This window comes from Danio rerio, chromosome 11 (assembly GCF_052040795.2).
Source record: "Danio rerio strain M-AB ecotype USA chromosome 11, GRCz13ab, whole genome shotgun sequence".
Taxonomy (NCBI): domain Eukaryota; kingdom Metazoa; phylum Chordata; class Actinopteri; order Cypriniformes; family Danionidae; genus Danio; species Danio rerio.
In genome coordinates this window covers 48,398,199-48,422,500 of record NC_141031.1, presented here as the reverse complement: position 1 = coordinate 48,422,500, position 24,302 = coordinate 48,398,199, and the positions used below count along the sequence as shown (strand labels likewise).

General features: G+C 43.5%; 3 protein-coding genes across 41 annotated transcripts in view; 2 read left to right on the top strand and 1 right to left on the bottom strand.

Annotated features, from left to right (window-relative positions):
• The window catches only part of filip1l (filamin A interacting protein 1-like), a 44,780-nt gene extending 37,289 nt beyond the window's left edge, over nucleotides 1-7,491 (bottom strand). For 25 of the 38 annotated variants that reach the window (XM_087271604.1, XM_087271610.1, XM_087271611.1 and 22 more), the window contains 1 exon segment: nucleotides 4,755-4,803. The gene's annotated coding sequence lies outside the window, so the exon portion shown is untranslated. 38 annotated transcript variants of the gene reach the window in all.
• Nucleotides 7,492-8,131: 640 nt separating this feature from the next.
• On the top strand, nucleotides 8,132-18,858 carry LOC147834941 (NACHT, LRR and PYD domains-containing protein 3). Its single transcript, XM_087274175.1, has 9 exons — nucleotides 8,132-8,283; nucleotides 10,132-10,220; nucleotides 12,020-12,228; nucleotides 12,329-12,368; nucleotides 12,450-14,235; nucleotides 14,521-14,868; nucleotides 16,124-16,276; nucleotides 16,671-16,717; nucleotides 16,966-18,858. The coding sequence occupies exons 1-9, from the start codon at nucleotides 8,216-8,218 to the stop codon at nucleotides 17,514-17,516; spliced, it is 3,291 nt and encodes a 1,096-aa protein (XP_087130301.1). The 5' UTR covers nucleotides 8,132-8,215; the 3' UTR covers nucleotides 17,517-18,858.
• Nucleotides 18,859-21,084: 2,226 nt separating this feature from the next.
• Nucleotides 21,085-24,302, top strand: part of LOC100329480 (lysyl oxidase homolog 4) — a 32,290-nt gene continuing 29,072 nt past the window's right edge. The window contains exon 1 of one of the 2 annotated variants that reach the window (XM_087274208.1): nucleotides 21,085-21,214. The gene's annotated coding sequence lies outside the window, so the exon portion shown is untranslated. The remainder of the gene's footprint in view (nucleotides 21,215-24,302) is intronic. The other variant, XM_087274210.1, reaches the window with a different exon arrangement.

Here is a 24,302-nt window from a genome sequence, read left to right as displayed (position 1 = left end):
TCATGCTGTCAGCTTTGAGGACGGGCATTCCTGTCCAACATGGCCACAATCCAGCTCCACAAAGATATGAAGGAGGACTGGGCTGGCCTGCACAGAGTCCTGACCTCCACCCTAATGAACGCTGAATGATAGAGGGATGGTCAGAAACCCCCATAAACACACTCACAACCCTGCGGAAACCTCAGAAGAGCTGATTGAGAGAAGAGTGGTCCAGCTCAAACCCCTGCAGGATTCAACAACAGCACCATCATTGAACAACACAAGCTTTAATGTGTGCTTCTGACCTGACGGGACACTGACACTGACACACAAACATGCTTCATTATCATCATCATCATCATCATCATCATCATCATCATCATCATCATCATCATCAGTGACAGAAGCAGCGTAAAGGCCTTAAAGGGACAGCTCACCCTGAAACCAGCAGTCTGTCAACATTACTCTTCCTTATCAGTCCCACACCAGTTTCAGTTCATTTATCTGAGAGAATAAACCTGTGAACACTGACCTCAATAGTAGGAGAACTAATACTGTGGAAGTCAATGGTTACAGGTTTCCAGCATTCTGCAATACAGCTTCATTTGTGTTCAACAGAATCTGTTATGGGAGAAACACAGGTGATGATGATCACAGACGATTCCTGAATCTGTGTCTGTAATGAACTTAGTGACGCCTCGAGTGCGTGATCAGCTGCTGTCCTTCAGGAGAATCTCACACACACACACACACACACACACACACACACACCTGCAGATAATCTGTAATCCTGATTCCTGATCCTCCTTACAGTTCTGCAGGCCTCTGATCAGCTCTTCACAGCTGAAGCTCTGGATTAAACACTCATCTGTCACTCTGAGTGTGTGTGTGTGTGTGTGTGTGTGTGTGTGTGTGTGTGTGTGTGTGTGTGTTTCAGTCCTGATCCTGCAGAGCCAATGCATACGGAGCACATTTACAGTTCAGTGGCAAAGAGTTTGAGCTGTTTGTGGATCTCAGAGACACATGAGGGGAATATCAGGACCTGTGCCAGCCGTATCAGTGTTTCTCACACACACAGACACACACACACACATACACACACACACACATACATATATATATATATATATATATATATATATATATATATATATATATATATATATATATATATATATACACACACACATGCATACACTATCTGACAGAAGTCTTGCTGTCAATGTCAGCTGTAAGAGCAGCAGATAGTAACTGGTCTTCTAGTTGATGATGTGTGAAAGTGTCAGAAGGTGGATTTCTCTGCTGGATCATCTGCTGATCTGCATCCCAATCATCACCAATACTGCAGAAGACCTACTGGAACCAGCATGGACCAAGATTCTCACAGAAATCAGTCAAGTTTGGTGAAGGAGAAGTCATGGTTTGGGGTTCATTCAGTATGGAGAGATCTGCAACATCAACAGCCTGAGGTATCAAGACATCTGTGCTGCCCATTACATTACAAACCACAGGAGAGGGACAATTCTCCAGCAGGATAGCGCTCCTGCTCAAACTTCAGCCTCCACATCAGTCATGATGGAGTCAGACACAATCTTCATTCTGTCTCCACTGCAGCAGGACTTTATATTCTATACTGGACATTATTTCTGTTCAGTGATGACACTTTAGTCTGAGCAGAGTCAGACCGCACTGTCCTCATCAAATCAGTCAACATCAAGACACGATCAGATTTAATACTTTTAAGGGTCTTCAAGTTTCTCTACACTGATTTGCTAACTTAGAATACTTTTTAAGAGCCCGTGGACACCCTGTAAGCGTTATCTAGAGGCCCCTGCCTTTCATATAAGACACTTCTGATACTAAATCATCACCTAGAAGAACAGTTAGTATTTCTGTCCCTAAAAAGGCGACAAGACTACTGTCAGGTAGTGTGTGTGTGTGTGTGTGTGTGTGTGTGTGTGTGTATATACACAGGTGAAGTCAGAATTATTCACCCCCTTTGAATTTCTTTTCTTTGTTAAATATTTCCCAGATGATGTTGAGCAGATTGAGGAAATGTTCACAGTATGTCTGATGATATTTGTTCTTCTGGAGAAAGTCTGATTTGTTTTATTTTGGCTAGAATAAAAGCAGTTTTTAATTTTTTAAAACACCATTTTAAAGTCAATATTATTAACCCCTTTAAGCTATATATTTTTTTCTTGATTTTCTACAGAACAAATCACTGATATACAATAACTTGCCTAATTTCCCTAACCTGCCTAGTTACCCTAATTACCCTAGTGAAGCCTTTACATGTCACTGTAAGCTGTATAGAAGTGTCTTGAAGAATATCTAGTCTAATATTATTTACTGTCATCATGACAAAGAGGAAATAAATCAGTGATTAGAGATGAGTTATTAACACTGTTATGATTAGAAATGTGTTACAGAAATCTGCTCTACAATAAACAGAAACTGGGGGAAAAAATAAACAGGGGGGCTAATAATTCTGACTTCACCTGTATACACACACACACACACACACACACACACGTCACATATATGGACACCTGATGCGGGATCCACTGGAGCTCCAGCAGCAGATCCAGAGCAAACACTGAAAACTGAACCACGATCAGCTCAAACGGCTGAACAGGCGAACATTCATCACTACATCAATCATTCAGGCTAGTTTAGCATTATTAGCACGCAGAGCTAAAATACTCAGAGTACAGGATAATGTGCATCCAGCCGGTGGTTATCACAGAGTACAGCACAACAGGTTAATCAGCAGCGGATCTATGACACTGAAGGGTTTATTCTGTGATAACCACCGGCTGGATGTACATTTTGCTGATTATTACACGAGGACTGAACTACTGCACACTAAACACTGATCTGAGCTCAAACCCTTGCCAAACACACAATCAGACAGTCACAGCTCATCCAGAACACTGCGGCCAGGATAATGACCAGAACCAGAACATCAGAGCTCATCACAGCTGTCCTCAGGTGTCTACACTGACTCCCAGCTACAGTCAGAGCAGAGTTTACAGTATTATACTGCTCTATACATCACTGAAGAGTCTACGAGCTCAACACAGCACAGATATGAGTGAACACACACCTGACAGATCACTCAGATCAGCAGGATCAAATAAGTCAGTCAGAGCAGGGGAATCGGCCTTCAGCTATAACAGCGCCCCCTGCTGCTGGAGTCATCTTCAGCTATAACAGCGCCCCCTGCTGCTGGAGTCATCTTCAGCTGTAACAGCGCCCCCTGCTGCTGGAGTCAGCTTCAGCTATAACAGCGCCCCCTGCTGCTGGAGTCATCTTCAGCTGTAACAGCGCCCCCTGCTGCTGGAGTCATCTTCAGCTGTAACAGCGCCCCCTGCTGCTGGAGTCATCTTCAGCTGTAACAGCGCCCCCTGCTGCTGGAGTCATCTTCAGCTGTAACAGCGCCCCCTGCTGCTGGAGTCATCTTCAGCTGTAACAGCGCCCCCTGCTGCTGGAGTCAGCTTCAGCTGTAACAGCGCCCCCTGCTGCTGGAGTCAGCTTCAGCTGTAACAGCGCCCCCTGCTGCTGGAGTCATCTTCAGCTGTAACAGCGCCCCCTGCTGCTGGAGTCATCTTCAGCTGTAACAGCGCCCCCTGCTGCTGGAGTCAGCTTCAGCTATAACAGCGCCCCCTGCTGCTGGAGTCATCTTCAGCTGTAACAGCGCCCCCTGCTGCTGGAGTCATCTTCAGCTGTAACAGCGCCCCCTGCTGCTGGAGTCATCTTCAGCTGTAACAGCGCCCCCTGCTGCTGGAGTCAGCTTCAGCTATAACAGCGCCCCCTGCTGCTGGAGTCATCTTCAGCTGTAACAGCGCCCCCTGCTGCTGGAGTCATCTTCAGCTGTAACAGCGCCCCCTGCTGCTGGAGTCAGCTTCAGCTATAACAGCGCCCCCTGCTGCTGGAGTCAGCTTCAGCTGTAACAGCGCCCCCTGCTGCTGGAGTCATCTTCAGCTGTAACAGCGCCCCCTGCTGCTGGAGTCAGCTTCCAGAAATGATCAGATGTGCTCCAACATTAGTTTATGATCTCATGTTATGAATATATACATTAAAATATGCTCAATGTAAAAAGAAAAGTGCTGTGCTGAAATGTAAAGTATTAGCTTATAGTGCATAATGTTGCCTGGACCTCAGAAATACAGGCTACATGTCATATAATGAGTATTATTATGTCATATTCACATGTTCAACGCATATTCAACCACGAGCGGTACACACACCACAGTTTGAGAAGCGCTGCTGTAATGTGTGAGAGAGACGCTATTAAACAGCATATAGAGCACACTCATCCTGTATTGATCATCAGTATTGCTATATTGATGAGTGCTGTGCATTAAACACATCCACTGGAGGACCTGAGTGTGTGTGTGTGTGTGTGTGTGTGTGTGTGTGTGTGTGTGTGTGTGTGTGTGTGAACGCAGAGATCTGACCGCCGGCTCAGACTAACACAGCTCATTCACAGAGAACACTGATCCTGACACACCAGACGACATGCCCTTCAGCAGATCACCCTGTTCCTCCAGCCTCTGCCTTCCAGAACGTTTATGTGTGTGTGTGTGTGTGTGTGTGTGTGTGTGTGTGTGTGTGTGAGATGATCAGCTCAATACAACACAGACCACAGAGAAATCAGCAGAACACCACAGTCAAAAACACACACACACACACGACTTGCAGATCCGCTGCAGAACACACACACACACACACACACACACACACACACCATAATATAGAGCGCGTCTCACCTCAGCACTGGTGATCGCCACTGTTTCTCCACCGCTGTGATTCTGCTGTGATTCAGTCACATTCAGGACGAGAGAGAGAGAGAGAGAGAGAGACTGAAAGGGGGGGCTGCAGTGGGAGGAGAGAGCAGATATCAGAGCTACCTCTAAATATAACACACACACACACACACTCACAAGCACTGACATATACTCACATGCAGACACACACACTGAAACACACATGCATTGAGATACAGAGACAAACAGTCATATTAACGTTTAAACACACTTGCGTTGACACACACACACACACACTTGTACGCACACACACTCAGACACATTCACACTGACACACACATGCGCTGGCACACAGACTACACAACACACTCAGACAAACATTAACACAAACACACACTCATGCTGACACACACTCAAACACACGTGTTGACACACAGACACACTCTCACACTGACACTCGTTCAATACACATAAATTGCACTGAAATACACACTGACAAAAACTTACACACACACACACACACACACACAGATACATTGATGCACACATATACACCCCATGTGTGTGTGCGCGCGTGTTTACGGGTCTCCTGAAACACAGGAGAAACACACACACACACACACACACACACACACACACACAGCTGTCTTTCCATCAGTGGTGTCTTCTTTAAATGTGGGCGGGCACGAAAGCCTTGTTTAAGAGCCGCTGCCATGGAAACGCTGTCAATCACAGCTGTCGTCCTCCTCACAGAACAAACCAAACATGACATTGATGAGGCCACAGGAAGTGACATCATCACTGAAGACAGCACACAATAACCAAGAAGAGCTCGTCAATAACCAACAAATTAACATCCGAACTCATTTAAACACATTTACTGACTACAAAACAAGAACAATAGCGAATAATTACTTCTTTATTTATTTAGTGGATATTTTTGTTAATATTAGCTAATTGTTAATAATAACAATAAGTTAATATAATAAATAATTTTATTTAACAATAATAAAAATTTCCCCAGTACTGGGTTGCAGCTGGAAGGGCATCCACTGTGTAAAACATATGCTGGAATAGTTGATGGTTCATTCCGCTGTGGTGACCCCTGATGAATAAGAGACTAAGCTGAAGGAAAATGAATGAATGAATATTATGATATAAAATAAACATATTTGAGCTGCTTATTTCATATTTAATTATTATAAACAAATATTAAATATTGCTTATAATAACATTAATCATTATAAATATTATCATCTAAAATAAAATGTAAACTTATAAATATGTAAATAAAATAAGCTTAATGTAGAATGTGTTAATAAATATTAATTATAACAAGATTATTATTATTAATATAAACAAACATTACCTTCAATTATAGCTGCTTAATTGTAATAAATGGTATGAATGTAATTACTGAAATCTGTAATCTCTGTGGAGCGTCAGGTGTGTGTGTGTGTGTGTGTGTGTGCGCACTCAGGCTGATCTTTCATTCTCATCATTGAGCACATAACACACTGAGCAGGGGGCACTAAAGATAACCAGCTAAAACACATTCTCCACATCACTGACTGATCTGCGCACACACACACACACACGCACACACACACACGTCTCTGTTCTTTTACAGTGTGTCGTGTTGACTGGTCCGCATTAGAGCTGTGATGCTCATGTCCTGCTGAGTCCCATCTAGTCTCACACACACACACACACACTCATTTCCAGGAGCTTCTTTCCTATTTGTGTCTCTCCGCTAATTCAGGAGCTGCACCTGAGGGACGCAAACATCCGGCTAATATTAGCATCTGCACTGCGCTGGATGAGTCCCGACAGGCCTCAGGTCTGACCCACTGCGAGAGAGAGAGAGAGAGAGAGAGAGTGTGTGTGTGTGTGAGAGAGAGAGAGTCTCTGTGTGAGTGTGTGTGTTTCCACATCTGATGCAGTGACGCTCCCGGAGGTCAGAGGTCAACAGGTTCAGTGCCTCTGCTTCATTAGGCCTGATTTAGCCTGCAGTCACCTGAGCCCGAGCCCAGCGTCATCACAGAGGGACACACGGGGCCTGGGGGCAGCATGGGCCCCTGCGCGCACACGCGCACACACACACACATACACACAAACAGCATCATATCTTCAGCTATTTTCTCATATGCATTAAACTAAACATATATAATATAATGCAGACACAATATAAACAATCCTAAAAATCCAATAGTCAACACACACACACACACACACACACACACACAGACACACACAGACACATATAGAGCATTTAGTCTGCGCATTAGTCAAAACAGTAGACCCACTGAAGGCCAAACAACATTGTTCTCTGGCGGAGGTACAGGTGTCCTCACAGTGTGTACTGAGAGTATGTGCTGGATTCATGTTAGGGATCCATCCTGAACACAGGAGAAGTGTGTGTCTAGTGCAGTAAAGTCTGCTTATAAGTGTTCACAGACAGAGCTTCCAGCACAGAGACCTTTAATCAGCAACAATATTCGACAAACATCAGCTGTTTACCTTAGAGTTTCCCGCCAGGAGCAGAGTGTCAAGTGAAGAGATGTACGCGCCGTCTAGCGGAGCTCTTCATCATTACACAGATAGAGCGAGCACAGGTGAGTCATTTCAGCCAGACTGACTGCAGATCAGCGCAGTGTCGGTGTGTTTAGCAGATCATTAAAGCAATAATCAGCAAACACCCCGCTTCCCTGTGTTCAGCAGACGGAGAACACCAGCATCTGTCACTCAGATGGCTTTCACACACCGCGCATGCGCGTCAGGCCTGCAGCAGTAATGTGGCTCCCTCTGCTGGTGACTGCAGGAAGCACAGCTGTTCTCACTCAGTCTCAAACGCAGTGCATTGAAAGCGAATTCCGGAACAGTAAATCTTTTCCTAAAAATAAACATCATCCAGTGCACCAGTTTATATTTTATTAGCGTCGCATAATGTTGTTATTCATATTATTATGATTAAGCTATATTTATTTGAGAGAATGTTAATTTAAACAACATCATTTCATGCAGGAACTGCTGATAAGCTGTGCTTTTTTTACTTTATGAACTTATTTTCGGATAGTAAGTGATGAAAGCTCAGCAAACTGGTCACAAAAACAGAATATTTCTGATTTAACCTGTGGCTGATGATGACACTAATAAACCCGCACAGATTTACTGTTCAACTCGCCGGGAACGCCTCTGGGTTTAGATTATTACTGTTATAAATTAAAATTAATACTGTCTTTTTACATTGCAGCTGTCTGAACTAATTAGGTCCTAAAATAATTCAATAATCAGAGCGCCTGTAATCTTTATTCTGAGTGAATCTGACGGGCTTTTCTTGCCCCGCCCTCTCATAAATGACGACCAACTTCCGCCCCACTGGCGCGCTTTTGCACTGCAGCCCAGACTGTGAGCGGGAAGTGTACTAATAACGGAACACGACAGAGGCGAACAAACACGCAGACATGGACGACAAAAACACGACAAACCAGAACTATTTACTTCAGAAGAACACCTACAACCGCTTAGAAAGGTACCAGTCACATATTTATCCTGTCCAAAATGAAAGAGGAAGTTGCGGGCTGCAGATGAGGTTAAATCTGAACACATAATACAGCAGTGATGCTGATGATGCTGCAGGGCTTATAACACCTGTTTATTATATATATCCACATGACCATCATTCATGTACAGCGGCTTTATCTGGCAGCTGCTAAAGAACTGATCAGATGTGTCTCTATGCTTGAAGTCAATTATTTAATGATGGAAATGCACATACTATAGTAAATACTGCAGCACTCAGACATTCGGTCATGTTTATTGATGTGTGTACTTATTTGCAGACTTTACTGACAGTTTTAAAGCAGATAGTTGATCAAAACTTTATATTAACTAGGTAAAGCATATTAAAACTTGTACATGTTTTTGAGGCTGAACTTCTGCTGGAATACATGAAGATGTGGAGACAGTCAAAATAATATTGCATCTTTACAGAAGTGTCAGTATTTCAAACAAATAATTAATCCATCATACCCTTATTTAATAGATATTTTGATCCAAATCAGTGTGTTGTTACACCCGTACTGTTTAACTAATTCACTGATAACAAAAATATTCTGTGATTTATTCACAATCATTAATGTACACTCAGCGGCCACTTTATTAGGTACACATCACTAGTACCGGGTCGGACCCCCTTAGTCTTCAGAACCGCTTTAATCCTTCATGTCAGAGATTCAGCAAGCTACTGGAAATATTCCTCAGAGATTTTGCTCCATATTGTCATGATAGCATCACACAGTTGCTGCAGATTTGTCGGCTGCACATCCATGATGCCAATCTCCCGTTCACCACATCCCAAAGCTGCTCTATTGGATTGAGCTCTGGTGACTGTGGAGGCCATTTGAGTACAGTGAACTCATCGTCATGTTCAAGAAACCAGTCTGAGATGATTGAGCTTTATGACATGCTGCGTTATCCTGCTGGAAGTAGCCATCAGAAGATGGAGACACTGTGCTCATAAAGGGATGGACATGGTCAGCAGCAATACTCAGGTAGGCTGTGGCGTTGATGCTCAATTGGTACTAATGGACCCAAAGAAAATCTCCCCCACACCATTACACCACCACCACCAGCCTGAACCGCTGATACAAGGCAGGATGATCCATGCTTTCATGTTGTCTGAGCCGAGCATCTGAATGTGTCAGCAGAAATGGAGACTCATCAGAGCAGCAACGTTTCTCCAATCTTCTATTGTCCAGTTTTGGTGAGTCTGTGTGAATTGTAGCCTCAGTTTCCTGTTCTTAGCTGACAGGAGCGGCCGTCTGGCACCAATAACCAAGTCTCTTAAATCCCCTTTCTTCTCCATTCTGATGCTCACTCTGACCTGCAGCAGATCCTCTTGACCATGTCTACATGCCGAAATGCAGTGAGCTGCTGCCCTGTGATTGGCTGAGTGGACATTAGTGTTGGACAGGTGTACCTAATAAAGTGGCCAGTGAGTGTACTGGTCCATAACTAAATTAATTTACTGGTCCAGAAAAAATGCCTGATCTGTTTTAGTTATAAGTACTGATTAAACTGGGTCACTGTATGTCCTGTAGTCTATATGAGGAACATTAATTCTGCTACTGCATTTTTCCAGCGGTCTGCTTCTCTGTGTTTAACTTTTATTGCGATATTAATACGCTCTGGTTTAGTCATCATGGTTTAGAGAAGCATATATAGGGTCTGAGATCAGGTGAACAATATGTTAACGATACAGTGAATGTGCCTGCAGATCTATAAATGCTGTGCTGTCTACATCATCCGTCAATCCGCATATCATCATTGCTGTTGCTTATAAATAACACAGTCTCATAACTGTCCATCTCAACAACAGGAAGAGATCCAGAGAGCAGTTGCAGGACATTATAGAGGACCAACAGGAGGAACATGGCCAGACAAAAAGACGGAACGAGCAAACTACATGTAGGAGAGCTGACTTTAACATTAGACACTGCAGTGCATCCAGAAAGTGTTCAGAGTGTGTGAGTTTCCCACAGGTGTGTTACAGCCTTATTCCCACATGGGCTCAGTTCATGATTCAGTACTGACAGCATGGCATTACACTCGGCACTGAGCTCAGGTGGACATGATCAGGCATTACGAACCCTAACCTGTCTATATTAGGTCCCACAGGTAACACACACCCCTCTATATAACGCCCACAGGTAACTTACACCTGTTTGTTTTAGGCCCACATGTAACACACACACCTGTCTATATAAAGCCCACAGGTCACACACACACACCTGCCCATATACGGCCCCAAGTAATACACACCCGTCTATATAAGGGCCACAGGTAACACACACCTGTCTATATAAGCACCACAGGTAACACCTGTCTATATACTGTATTGTCCACAGGTAACACAAACACACACACCTTTCTATATACTGTATAGTCCACAGGTAACACACACACTTGTCAATATAAGCACCACATGTAACACACCTGTCTATATACTGTATAACCCATAGGTTATACACACCTGCCTATATAAATCCCTCAGGTAACACACACCTGTCTATATAAATCCCTCAGGTAACACACACCTGTCTATATAAATCCCTCAGGTAACACACACCTGTCTATATAAATCCCTCAGGTAACACACACCTGTCTATATAAATCCCTCAGGTAACACACACCTGCCTATATAAATCCCTCAGGTAACACACACCTGCCTATATAAATCCCTCAGGTAACACACACCTGCCTATATAAATCCCTCAGGTAACACACACCTGCCTATATAAATCCCTCAGGTAACACACACCTGCCTATATAAATCCCTCAGGTAACACACACCTGCCTATATAAATCCCTCAGGTAACACACACCTGTCTATAAATCCCTCAGGTAACACACACCTGTCTATATAAATCCCTCAGGTAACACACACCTGCCTATATAAATCTCTCAGTTAACACACACCTGTCTATATAAATCCCTCAGGTAACACACACCTGTCTATATAAATCCCTCAGGTAACACACACCTGTCTATATAAATCCCTCAGGTAACACACACCTGTCTATATAAATCCCTCAGGTAACACACACCTGCCTATATAAATCTCTCAGGTAACACACACCTGCCTATATAAATCTCTCAGGTAACACACACCTGTCTATATAAATCTCTCAGGTAACACACACCTGTCTATATAAATCCCTCAGGTAACACACACCTGTCTATATAAATCCCTCAGGTAACACACACCTGTCTATATAAATCCCTCAGGTAACACACACCTGTCTATATAAATCCCTCAGGTAACACACACCTGTCTATATAAATCTCTCAGGTAACACACACCTGTCTATATAAATCCCTCAGGTAACACACACCTGTCTATATAAAGCCCACAGCCCATCTGTAAATCTGCGGGTCAGCAGTGTAGAGCACTGATCTGGGGAAGGAGACAGGATTTGCCAGAATGTCCAGATATTAAAGCAGGGATAGCGAGACGCCTCTGATTATGCTGGAGTGCCCAGAGCCCAGACCTGAACCATACTGAGGGATAACAATATCCAAACTAATGGAGCTAATGCAAAAATAAACATTTGGGGAAAGTGATGAATGTAGTTTATTATGAATCAGGCTCTGACATGTGGGAAAGGGAAGCGCTGTCAGTACTTTCCGGACGCACTGTTCGTCTGTGAGCTTCACTATATTTACACTGCTTTGGTTGTGTATGTAATTGTTTTGTTTTTTAACAGATGGGGACTGTGTTCAAGCACACTCTGGAAACATGGCATTACAGCAGCACAACAACCGTCAGCTAGATGAGGATAATTCTGTATCACAGTTCTCAGCTAAACCATGTCAGTATTACTCCACAGTTGACCACACTAACAACAGCACCGTTGTTTCCCCGAATGTACTGGGAAATAACATATCAGGAGGTGTTTATATGAACATACATGTGGTGAGTGTCTAAACTCTTGCAGTGAGGATAATGCAATGTGTTGTGCATGAGAGATATGTTTATGTGTATTAATGTGTGAATATTGTGTTGATTTTTTCAGCAGAACATGTCTCACTCTACCTCAGCAGGTGATGAAGATGGTAAGAGCTCTTGTTGTAGAACACTGTCCTTACTGAAGTGTGATGCTCCTGTTAATAAGAGTCTTCAACTTTGATTCTTAGAGATCTTCCAAAACCTAAAGAATGAGATGAAAACAAAAATGGAGAAAGACTGTGGTAGGACTTTTGAGGGATGCGCATCTGAATCTGTCTGTCTAAACAAGATGTACACAGAACTGTTTATCATCAACGATGACTCGGATCCCATCAATAGAGAACATGAGATCTGGCAGGATGAGAAAACACATGAATTCAACTCATCAAAGCAAACCGTCGTAACCTATAATCAAATCCTGCAGTCGCCTGATGATGGAGATGAGACTGTGAAGATTGTTTTAACCAAAGGAATTGCCGGAATCGGGAAAACGGTCACCATTCAGAAGTTTATCCTCGACTGGGCAAACGGAAAAGCCAATCAGGATCTAGAGCTTGTGTTTTTGCTCCCGTTCCGAGAGCTGAACTTGCTGGAGGGAGAAAAGAGTCTTCTAGATGTGCTTATTGATTTTTACCCCATGTTAAAAAAGGCAAGACAGATCTCTGAGTGGATCTGGGATAGGAAAGTTCTGTTCATCTTAGATGGTCTGGATGAATACAGACAGCCCTTGAACTTTAAAAGCCGCTTTTTGTCAAGTGAAACCGAAAAGGCCACAGTTGATGTGCTTCTAGTAAACCTCCTATTGGGAAAACTGCTTCCATCTGCACACCTGTGGATCACCAGCCGACCCGTCGCCGCTGGACAACTTCCATCCCACATCTTCAAACATGGATACAAAACTCAAATCAGGGGATTCAGAGATGAGCAGAAGGAGAAGTTCTTCAAGAGCCAATTTGCTGACCCAGCACTCTCCCAGAAGGTCATCAGTCACCTGAAGTCTCAGAAGAGCCTGTGGATTTTGTGCCACATACCTCTGTTTTCTTGGATTACATTTCATGTTCTCAAACACATCACTGCAAATCAAAATCAGAATCAAATCATGCCTTCCAATCAGACGGAATTGTACATTCACTATCTGCTGATTCAGACTGGGTTGAGCCACAAGAAGTATCAGGTAGAGGAGCTTTCAGAAGAAGATGCTCTCCAGGAGCACAGCAAACAGATCAAGAATATGGCCGAGCTGGCGTACTGGCAGCTGAGAGAAAAGAACTCCATCTTCAAGAAAGAAGATTTGATGAAGTACAACATCAATGTAGATGAAGTGCCTCAGAATCCTGGCGTTCTGACCTGCCTCTCACGCTACAAAAGTATGTTTTACAACAGGACCACATTTTTCAGCTTCGTTCATCTCACGGTGCAGGAATTCTTTGCAGCCTTGTTTGCATACCGTCAATTTCTGTTAAACAATGAAGACTCCCTGAAAATAGGAACTGGCAAAAAGAAAGAGAAATCTACTTTGAGCGATTTCCTCAAAGATGTGACTAATGTGGTTTTGCAGACTGAGAGTGGACACTTGGACCTTTTCACTTGTTTCCTCTTTGGGATTTCCTGTGATTCCAACAGACGTCTACTTGAAGCATTCCTGCCTCCATTCTGGGGCAATAGTTCACCTGAGCACAAAAAGGTGACCAAGCATATTAAGTCCCTGAGGAGGAGAGATCTGTCCTCTGAGCGATGCGTTAGTCTCATTCGGTGCCTCCTTGAGCTCAAGGACAAGTCTTTTTTGCAGAATTTGCCAGAGCTTGAACGCTCACAATCCAAAGAGCCCCTCACACTGTTCCAGTGCACACTTCTGGCTTACCACTTGAGGATTTCGGATGAAGAACACACTGAGTTTGACCTCAGGAAATACAACATCACCTTAGAAGGGTTTCAGAGACTCTCCTCAGCCTTCAGATACGTCAGAAAGGCTCTGTAAGTATCTTGCATCTGTAAAGACTATCTGGGAACATCACACTTTGTCCTGAAGGCTGGCGTCCAGCAAAATTTAGCTTTAATCCTAATCAAACACACCTGATGAAGCTAATCAAGGTCTTACTAGGTACACTTGATGCTTCCAGGCAGGTGTGTTGAGGCAAGTTGGAGCTAAATTCTGCAGGACACTGGCGCTCAAAAGATTAAGTTTGGTGACTTCTGGCATAAGGTATCATAGAAGTTCTTGTTCAAAACTGAATGAAATTGTAAATGCATCACTGACAGGCTTAAAGGAAGTGGCTTGACAGAGCAACACTGTATGAGTCTGGTGCCGTACCTGAAGCTGTTAGACACTCACCTGACTGATCTCAATCTGAGCTACAATGGACTGGGACGCTCTGCACTGGCACATCTCGCCCCAGCACTCTCAGATCCAAACTGCCAGATTCAGATCCTCAACCTGAGCCACAATGACCTCCACAGCCAGGACATGGAGCTGATCAGAGATGTGCTTTCTGGAGGAAATGTGAATCTGAAGGTCCTGGACCTCAGCGAGAATCATCTAGAAGATTCAGGAGTGCAAATTCTCTCAGATGGACTGCAGAGTGATAAGTGCCATCTTAAAGTTCTGAAGTAAGTCCAACTAAACAGTCCTCAATGCTAATGTCAATGGTTCACATTTACATTAATAAAAGTGCATCAATAAGCTTTTTTAAAAATTCCAAAATGTCCTTGGAAGATTGTTGGGGTGTGCCCCCGGTATCCTTTCCAAATCTGCCCACTGGCCTCTGCCCATCATGGCCTACTAACCATCACCATGGCATAATTGGCTTCTCTCCACCAATCAGCTGGTGTGTGGTCTGGGGCTGTTGTTGCCTCATCCAAGTGGAGCTCCAGACTGTTGGTGGATGAAGAGATTCCCCCAAAATGTGTAAAGAGCTTTGAGTACCCAGAAAAGAGCTGTATAAATATAAGGAACTATTATTATTACCTTAGTAGAGGTTTTAAGTAAGCCGTACAGTTACCAAAGGCACTACCCTCATCATTGCATTTGTAACACATCTGTCCAAATGAGGCCCACAGGTAACACACACACACACACACACACACACACACACACCTGTCTATGAGGCCCACTAGTATCACACCCGGCTAAATAAGGCCCACAGGTAGCACACACTTGTCTACATAAGGTACAGAGCACTCACAGTGCAAACACAGCCATGAAGGCCAAGAGCCTGTCTTGAGATCTGCAGGAGAGCAGTGTAGAGCACACATCTGGGGAAGGGGACAGAAGCACCTCTGCATCACTGAAGGTCCAGAGTGCTGGAGACCCATCAGGATGAGGGAAGATGAACAGAGTCATCCCTCATGAACAGCAGAGTGTTCTGGGGCTCAGAGCACCGACACCTCTCACCCAGCCTGGGGCACTCGAGGAGCTCTTTCACAGTGACCATCAGGCTCTGGGTTTCTAGCTTGACTTAGTTTCTTCACTTCTCCTCGATAGGCAGATGCTCTGTTCAGAACAAATCGTGGAAAATACTGAAGCTCCATGTGCTTAAGCACCATCATGCGGTTTGGTGATGTTTTTGACATGACAAGAATTGAAGGGTCAAACTGACTTAATCTGACAGACAAAAACATCATGAGCTGCCTTAACCATAACAGAAGGCAACAGGTTCAGCTATTGTCTCTTTAAAAAATACTGCACAGATCTAATAATGTTATTCAGCATTCTGTTATGTTCGCTCATTGTAGGACACCATCATCCTGCTTTTGCATTATTCTCTGCTTGATCATTTACCATGACATGATTGTCAAACGTGAATTGAAATGTTTGGTGACAATCCGGCCATGTAGATGTCTAAAGACTGCTTCTGCTTTGTAGAATTTCAGGCTGTCAGATCCAGATGAAAGGAGTTTATTCTCTGTTGTCATCTCTGAAACAACATCCACTATATCTGAGAGAGCTGGACCTGCGCTATAATCATCTTGAAGACTCGGGGCTGGAGAATCTAAGGGCTGAACTGTCTTCACTGAGGTACTGTAGCTTGTGTCTGGTGTCTACTACTACTGAGAGACTAAAACTGCACAACTGTTGTCATGAGCACAGACTTCGGTACCAGTTAGAACTGGAGCTGAATAAAGTTCAATTTCTGCTAATATATGAGCGCTGTAGAGTGGGTCCTTAAACATTGCTGATTGGCTCCAATGATCATTGATCAGCACTTGCTGGTATCGTTTGCTGATATCGCTAGCATTGACCAATGCTTGCTGGTATCTGCACATTTTAGATTTCAGTCTGTACTTTTGACATCCCTAAAACACGTCAGTGAAGGAAACTGAACAGGGTTTTATAAGTTGTTGTAAATAAGATTTACCTCGTGATGTTTTGTGTAAATGAATAAATACGGGATTCCTCTACTTTCATTTAGAGTTTTCACTGGGGGGGTCTGCGGTCACCAACCAGGACTGCACAAATGTAAGTACACACATGCATGAAAATTGAACCACCAGTAAACTGTATAGAAATGTCGAAGCGAACTGCTCCACCAGGTTTACCTCGATTACATGTAAAGCGGTGTGTGATGTGCAAATCCTCACAATTAGCTTGAGCTCATAATGCTCCCTGCAGAATAGTCAAGATGGAATAATCCAAATGCTAAAATCCATTTAAACCTTTTTAAAGTAGTATTTGGCGTTTTCAGATGAATCTCTCGTGTGTTTTAGATACGGTGGCGCTCACCTTTGACCCTCAGACGGCTAATAATCATCTCCTCCTGAGTGAGGACAACACTTTAGCCACTCGACAGAAGGAGAAACTGCAGCTCCCCCCTAATGAGCAGAGATTTAACGTATGCAACCAGGTCCTTTCCCATCAGCCCCTGACCGGACGCTGCTTCTTTACGGTGGATGTGATTGGGCCAGATGTGCATGTGGGCGTGGCCTGTAAGGGACTCGAGCGGAAGGGGCCGGGTTCTACAGTATGTCTGGGACACAATGAGATGTCTTGGAGTTTGTGTTGCTCCAGAACTGAATGTGTGGCTTATCATGACAAGAAGAGGGAATCGGTCCAAACCACAGAGTCCATCCGGAGGCTCGGTGTGTTTGTGGACCAGGAGGCCGGTTCTGTTTGCTTCTACAGGATGATCCCACAGGTTCAGCTCTTGTACATGTTTGATGCAGATTTCCCCAAGGACCAAGAGCTTTACGCTGCGTTCAGGATTCAGGAGCCAAACAGCTCAGTTGATTTGAATGAAAACTGCTCCATGTTGGGGTGACTCTGAAATATTCTTCTGTTCAATTCTCTTTTCCACTGTCCTGCTGAGTGTCGTCTGCACACACAGCCTCATATCACACCACTGCACATCACGATTCACACGGCTGCAGTCTGATAGCAAATGACAGAGCAACACTGTATGAGTCTGGTGCTGTACCTGAGGCTGATAAAGACTCACCTGACTGATCTAAATTAGCGATGGGTCGTTCATGAATGATTTGTTCATTTTGAACGAATCTTCAATATGACTCGGGAACTATGAGTCCTCTCAGGGAGTGATTCGTTCATCCGTGCGTGCGCACATTTGTGCAGGTGGTATCATTCATTTCAAGTCTTTTGAGTCGTTTATCACGGAAAGGCAGAAGCCAATCATATGCGCTTAGAGCCGGAAAAAGAATTGATCCGTTCACCTCTCGAGTCCTCTATCGGGTCTGAGTCACTCGTTCATCACGGGCCAATCATATGCGTTTAGAGCCGGATAAAGAATTGAATTGAAAGGTGAACTAATCATCATGGCTCCTATCGACTCAGACTGTGTACATTGGTTAAGATTATATGTGACTGTCAGTGTAACGTGAATGAACCACGGACATTTGAAGACATGAAGAGGTGAACTGAGCAAAGAGACAACAACACCTTCACAGACAAAAGAGCAGGTCAACACTGAATGATTATTTTCTCCTTCTTATAGTATTTTATTGATGACTTATCTGTCGTGTGATCAACCTTTTGGGCTAGTTGTAGATGTGTTTGGAAGCAATTCGTAACATTTTAATAAAATTTCAGCAAATTGAACCAAATGAACGAAATGACTTGAAAAAAAGATTCGTTCATCTGATGAACGAGACTGAAAGATCCGAGTCAGTAAAATGATCTGAACTTCCCATCAATAATCTCAATCTGAGCTGAAATGGAGCGGGACGCTCAGCACTGGCGGATCTCACCCCAGCACTTGCAGACCCAAACTGCCAGATTCAGATCCTCAACCTGAGCCAGCCTGTGCTGCCTACTTTTTGAATGGGAGGAAGGAAAATCTGACAGGGCAGGACAGATCGACAGCAGACCTTCTGTTTGTCTATTTTACAGAGTTTTGACTGTAATAGTTTGATATGAATGATGTGACGGATATTTCTTGATCATATTGTGATCAGGTGCTCTGTTCACCTCAGATCACCCAGATCATGATAATCCAGAAACTCAGGAGAATCAGAATGTGCTGCAGGAATGGCCTGATGAGTGTGTGATCTGAGCATGACTGCAGCTCTGTGCGGTAGAGTCTGCAGAGCGTGTCTATCTTTAAGAGAATTGATTAATTTAATCATCAATAAAAGTCTTGAATCTGATCTAGCGAGTTTTCCGTGTGTTTGTTAGACTGGTGGTGGTTTATATCCTGTGTTCAGTGTAGTGACAGTAATGTGAGGTGATCTGCTCTGTGGCTGCACTCTCAACCACAGGAAGTGGCACAGGAAGTGCTCAAATGGAAATCTCTGAAAGCAGCCATTGCAGGTGTTTTTCTGCATTTTGCACTTGTGTTATTGCGTGTTGCATTACCGTGGCTCATTCTACATCATCGTGACGTGTAGGTAGTGAAGTTTATTTATGAACTAATGTCGAGAGGATCACGTGCTTATGATTGATCACAGCCGGCCTCACGTTAGTCAGTCTATGATTGACCAATCATTCCTAAGCCACTATAAACACCCTCAGCTCCATATCACAGCCATCTTGGTCTTGAAGAATCCCCCCTCCACCCCTACTCCTCCTCCTTTAGATGGGTGGCACGGTGGCGCAGTGGTTAGCACTGTTGCCTCTCAGCAAGAACGTCACTGGTTCTGTTCCTTAACAATCCAGCTGACGTTACTGTGAGGAGTTTACACACTCTCCACCTTGCTCACGTGGGTTTCCCCCGGGTTCCCTGGTTTCCATCTCCGTCCAAAAGCATGCAGCTTAAGTTAACTGACTAATCCACATCTGCACATAGACATGCTGCTAGTCAGTGGTTATCTCTGAAGAGCGATCACCATCTGTTCATCAGCTACTACAGCAGGGGAGTTCTCCACATCTACCTGAGCTCAAACTCCCCTCTCGCCCTGCAAACGGGAGGTAGCCCCAGGCTTGAGGATCTTCTGAGCTCAGGGCTCTCTCCCAGGACAGCATGCTGAACACGCTTCATAATCAATCATCAGCTGAGGGTGAACTCTTGAAGCAACTCATACTGGCTGTCATGTGTGTTCTGTTGAGAAGCATGGCTCTGCTCTAGCCCAAACATTGAACACGAGTCAGAACCATTGGGGGATCAACAAACTTATTCCCTGGGCAGTTTCTGAACAGGACACTAATGAGACAGCTAAAACTGGAGGATATGTAGAGTATGTAACACACAGTTTAAGCTATTTGCTCAGGGTTAAGCGTGGCGTGTTTCTGAAGTTTTCACCTCAGTGTCAGCAGACGTCTTCCTGCCAATTATTGAAAAAGTTTGGGGAAATGTGGATGAGAAACACAGGAGAAACCATTTCTGCAGCATAGTTTTTATTATACTCAATATATTTTATTTTTTTTAAATCTGTGACTGTGAATGTAAAACGTCTGATGTTGTGTGCTCATTAGTAGGAGAGGCGTGTGTGTTGTTGGTGAAAATATGGTTTGTGTAACCTCATTACTCTGTTCATTATTTAACCAAAACCAAAAAGTGTCAGTGTGTGCCCCGCTCTCCCCCATGCCGTTTATTTCCACTCTCCACTCAGAATTCGGATGGCGGTGACATTGTGTGACTATTGCAGCACAATACAGTAATTTGCACTGGGTCATCTGTTTATATTACTCTTTTTGTGTTACCATAGCAACTATGGATCACCAGGATGGATTAAGTCAAGTAATTTACTACGATTAAAAAAAATACGGGGCAGCAGGGTGGCTCAGTGGGTTACACAGCAAGAAGGTCGCTGGTTCGAGTCCTGGCTGGGTCAGTTGGCATTTCTGTGTTCGCCACAGTGGAATGAACTGCCAACTGTTCCAGCATGTGTTTTACACAGTGGATGCTCTTCCAGCTGCAACCCACTACTGGGAAACACCCTTACACTCATTCACACACACACACTCATACACTACAGCCAGTGTAGTTGATCAGTTCCCCTATAGTGCATGTGTTTGGACTGTGGGGGAAACCGGAGCACCCGGAGGAAACCCACACCAACACGGGGAGAACATGCAAACTCCACACAGAAACACCAACTGACCCAGCCGAGACTCAAACCAGAGACCTTCTTGCTGTGAGGCCACAGTGCTGACCACTGCACCACCGCGCTGTAAATATTAGAGCAGATTTCATTTGATTCACCTTTTGTTTGCAGGAATGGAGACTTTAACAGGAGAGTGTGTGTGTGTGTGTGTGTGTGTGTGTAGTGTGATGTTAGTATGTATTCCATCATGCAGTTGATAGTGTTTTCCTCATGAAACTCTTCAGTGTTGAGATGATCTGTGTGAACTCTTCATGTTTATTATGGGTGGCGTTTACACTGAACGCTTTAAAACACTCAAGTTCAAAAGAGCCTCATCACTTTAAAAGAGTCCACACACACACACACACACACACGAACAGCAGTGTTAAATAATGAGTGTGCATCTCCTGCGCTCACCAGTAGAGGGCGACACACACACACACAGCCCACATTACCACTCGACAATGGAACACTCATAACTGTAAGTGCTGCTTACACAAGTCACCTAAAGAAGAAAGGCTGCTAATTGTGTCTGTGGCTCCATTAATAGTCTGCATTACTTTTAAGACCCCTCGTCTGCGGTGGGCTTTCTTGGCTCTTATAAATGAGTCACTGAGTTTGAAGTGTGATGTCAGTCTGCTGTATTTCTCCTCATGCGAACGTGTCTGAGAAAGGAGGCATGCAGGACGTGATCTGAGAGAGAGTGTGTGTGTGTGTGTGCTCTTTGCTGGAGAGAGTGTGTGTGTTTATGTCTCTACACACTCATTTTGGGTGTGGACGTGTGCCAGGGATCGCAGTGTTCAATTACAGCACAAACACAGTGAGATGCAGAGCCTTTCAGGAGCCGAGCCTGCAGAACTGTCCGTGTGTTTCTGTGTGTGTCTGCCACTGTCTAAACATTCAGAGAACAGCATCTATTTACTGCAGCAGCACATGAGCCCAGACCTTCACTCATGCCTGAACATCAACTCTGTCTGGCAAAAAGAGGACAGGTGTGAATTATATTCAGCCACTGACAGATGCTGTATTGTTTAAACTCCGTTTCACAGAGACGGCGGAGCCATCATTTCTGCACAGCATTCTGTCTGGTTGTTAGTGTGTTGCCATGGTGTTCTGTCTGGTTGTTAGAGGGTTTCCATGGTGTTCTGTTTGATTGTTAGTGTGTTGCCATGGTTTGTTGTTTGATTGTTAGTGTTGCCATGGTGTTTTGTTTCGTTGTTAGTGTGTTGCCATGGTGTGTTGTTTGATTGTTAGTGTTGCCATGGTGTTTTGTTTGGTTGTTAGTGTGTTGCCATGGTGTGTTGTTTGATTGTTAGTGTGTTGCCATGGTGTTTTGTTTGGTTGTTAGTGTGTTGCCATGGTTTGTTGTTTGATTGTTAGTGTTGCCATGGTGTTTTGTTTCGTTGTTAGTGTGTTGCCATGGTGTGTTGTTTGATTGTTAGTGTTGCCATGGTGTTTTGTTTGGTTGTTAGTGTGTTGCCATGGTGTGTTGTTTGATTGTTAGTGTGTTGCCATGGTGTTTTGTTTGGTTGTTAGTGTGTTGCCATGGTGTGTTGTTTGATTGTTAGTGTGTTGCTATGGTGTTTTGTTTAGTTGTTTGTTAGTGTGTTGCCATGGTGATTTGTTTTGGTTGTTAGTGTGTTGCCATGGTGCCATTTACTTGGCTGCTAGTGGTGTGGTGTTTTGTGTGGTGTTTAGTTGCCACGCTGTTTTATTTGGTTGTTGGTGTGTTGCTGTGGTTGTTAGTGTGTTGCTGTGGCATTTTGTTTGGTTGTTCAGTTTTTGCCATGGTGTTTTGTGTAGATGTTAGTGTGTTGCCATAATGTTTTGTTTGGTTGTAAGTTTGTCACAGTGGTCTTTTATTTGTTTCTTATTTTGTTGCCATAGTGTTTTGTTTGGTTGTTTGTTGGCCATGGTGTTTTGTTTGGTTGTAAATGTGTTACTGTGGTGTTTTGTTTGGTCGTTAGTGTGTTGCTGTGCAGGTGTTGTGGTGTTTTGTTTGGCTGTTGTATTGTGGCCACTGCGTTTTGTTTTAGTTGTTAGTTTGTTACTAAGGTGTTTTGTTTGGTTGTTGTTGTTGGTTAGTGTGGTGTTTTGTGTAGTTGTTAATGTGTTGCCATGCTGTTTTATCTGGTTGTTAATGTGTTGCCATGCTGTTTTATCTGGTTGTTAATGTGTTGCCATGGTGTTTTTGTTTGTTTATTTGTTGAAATGGTGTTTTGTGTAGTTGTTAATGTGTTGCCATGCTGTTTTATCTGGTTGTTAATGTGTTGCCATGCTGTTTTATCTGGTTGTTAATGTGTTGCCATGGTGTTTTTGTTTGTTTATTTGTTGAAATGGTGTTTTGTGTAGTTGTTAATGTGTTGCCGTGGTGTTTTATCTGGTTGTTAATGTGTTGCCATGGTGTTTTATCTGGTTGTTAATGTGTTGCCATGGTGTTTTTGTTTGTTTATTTGTTGAAATGGTGTTTTGTGTAGTTGTTAATGTGTTGCCGTGGTGTTTTATCTGGTTGTTAATGTGTTGCCATGCTGTTTTATCTGGTTGTTAATGTGTTGCCATGGTGTTTTTGTTTGTTTATTTGTTGAAATGGTGTTTTGTGTAGTTGTTAATGTGTTGCCATGGTGTTTTATCTGGTTGTTAATTTGTTGCCATGGTGTTTTATCTGGTTGTTAATGTGTTGCCATGGTGTTTTATCTGGTTGTTAATGTGTTGCCGTGGTGTTTTATCTGGTTGTTAATGTGTTGCCGTGCTGTTTTATCTGGTTGTTAATGTGTTGCCGTGGTGTTTTATCTGGTTGTTAATGTGTTGCCGTGGTGTTTTATCTGGTTGTTAATGTGTTGCCATGGTGTTTTATCTGGTTGTTAATGTGTTGCCGTGGTGTTTTATCTGGTTGTTAATGTGTTGCCGTGCTGTTTTATCTGGTTGTTAATGTGTTGCCGTGGTGTTTTATCTGGTTGTTAATGTGTTGCCGTGGTGTTTTATCTGGTTGTTAATGTGTTGCCGTGCTGTTTTATCTGGTTGTTAATGTGTTGCCGTGGTGTTTTATCTGGTTGTTAATGTGTTGCTGTGGTGTTTTATCTGGTTGTTAATGTGTTGCCGTGGTGTTTTATCTGGTTGTTAATGTGTTGCCGTGCTGTTTTATCTGGTTGTTAATGTGTTGCCGTGCTGTTTTATCTGGTTGTTAATGTGTTGCCGTGCTGTTTTATCTGGTTGTTAATGTGTTGCCGTGGTGTTTTATCTGGTTGTTAATGTGTTGCTGTGGTGTTTTATCTGGTTGTTAATGTGTTGCCGTGGTGTTTTATCTGGTTGTTAATGTGTTGCCGTGGTGTTTTATCTGGTTGTTAATGTGTTGCCGTGGTGTTTTATCTGGTTGTTAATGTGTTGCCGTGGTGTTTTATCTGGTTGTTAATGTGTTGCCGTGGTGTTTTATCTGGTTGTTAATGTGTTGCCGTAGTGTTTTATTTGGTTGTTAATGTGTTGCTGTGGTGTTTGGGTTGGTTGTTGCTTTGTTAGTTGTTGTGTAGTTTGTCAGTGTATGTTTTTCATGTTCTTCGAGAGTGTTTTCTGTG

Bases quoted from the DNA above. Each gene is read 5' to 3' on its own strand.
- LOC147834941 (XM_087274175.1), top strand. From the start codon at position 8,216: ATGGACGACAAAAACACGACAAACCAGAACTATTTACTTCAGAAGAAC. The intron at 10,221-12,019 runs GTAGGAGAGCTG...GTTTTTTAACAG, and splicing joins ACGGAACGAGCAAACTACAT to ATGGGGACTGTGTTCAAGCA. The intron at 14,236-14,520 runs GTAAGTATCTTG...CATCACTGACAG, and splicing joins AGATACGTCAGAAAGGCTCT to GCTTAAAGGAAGTGGCTTGA.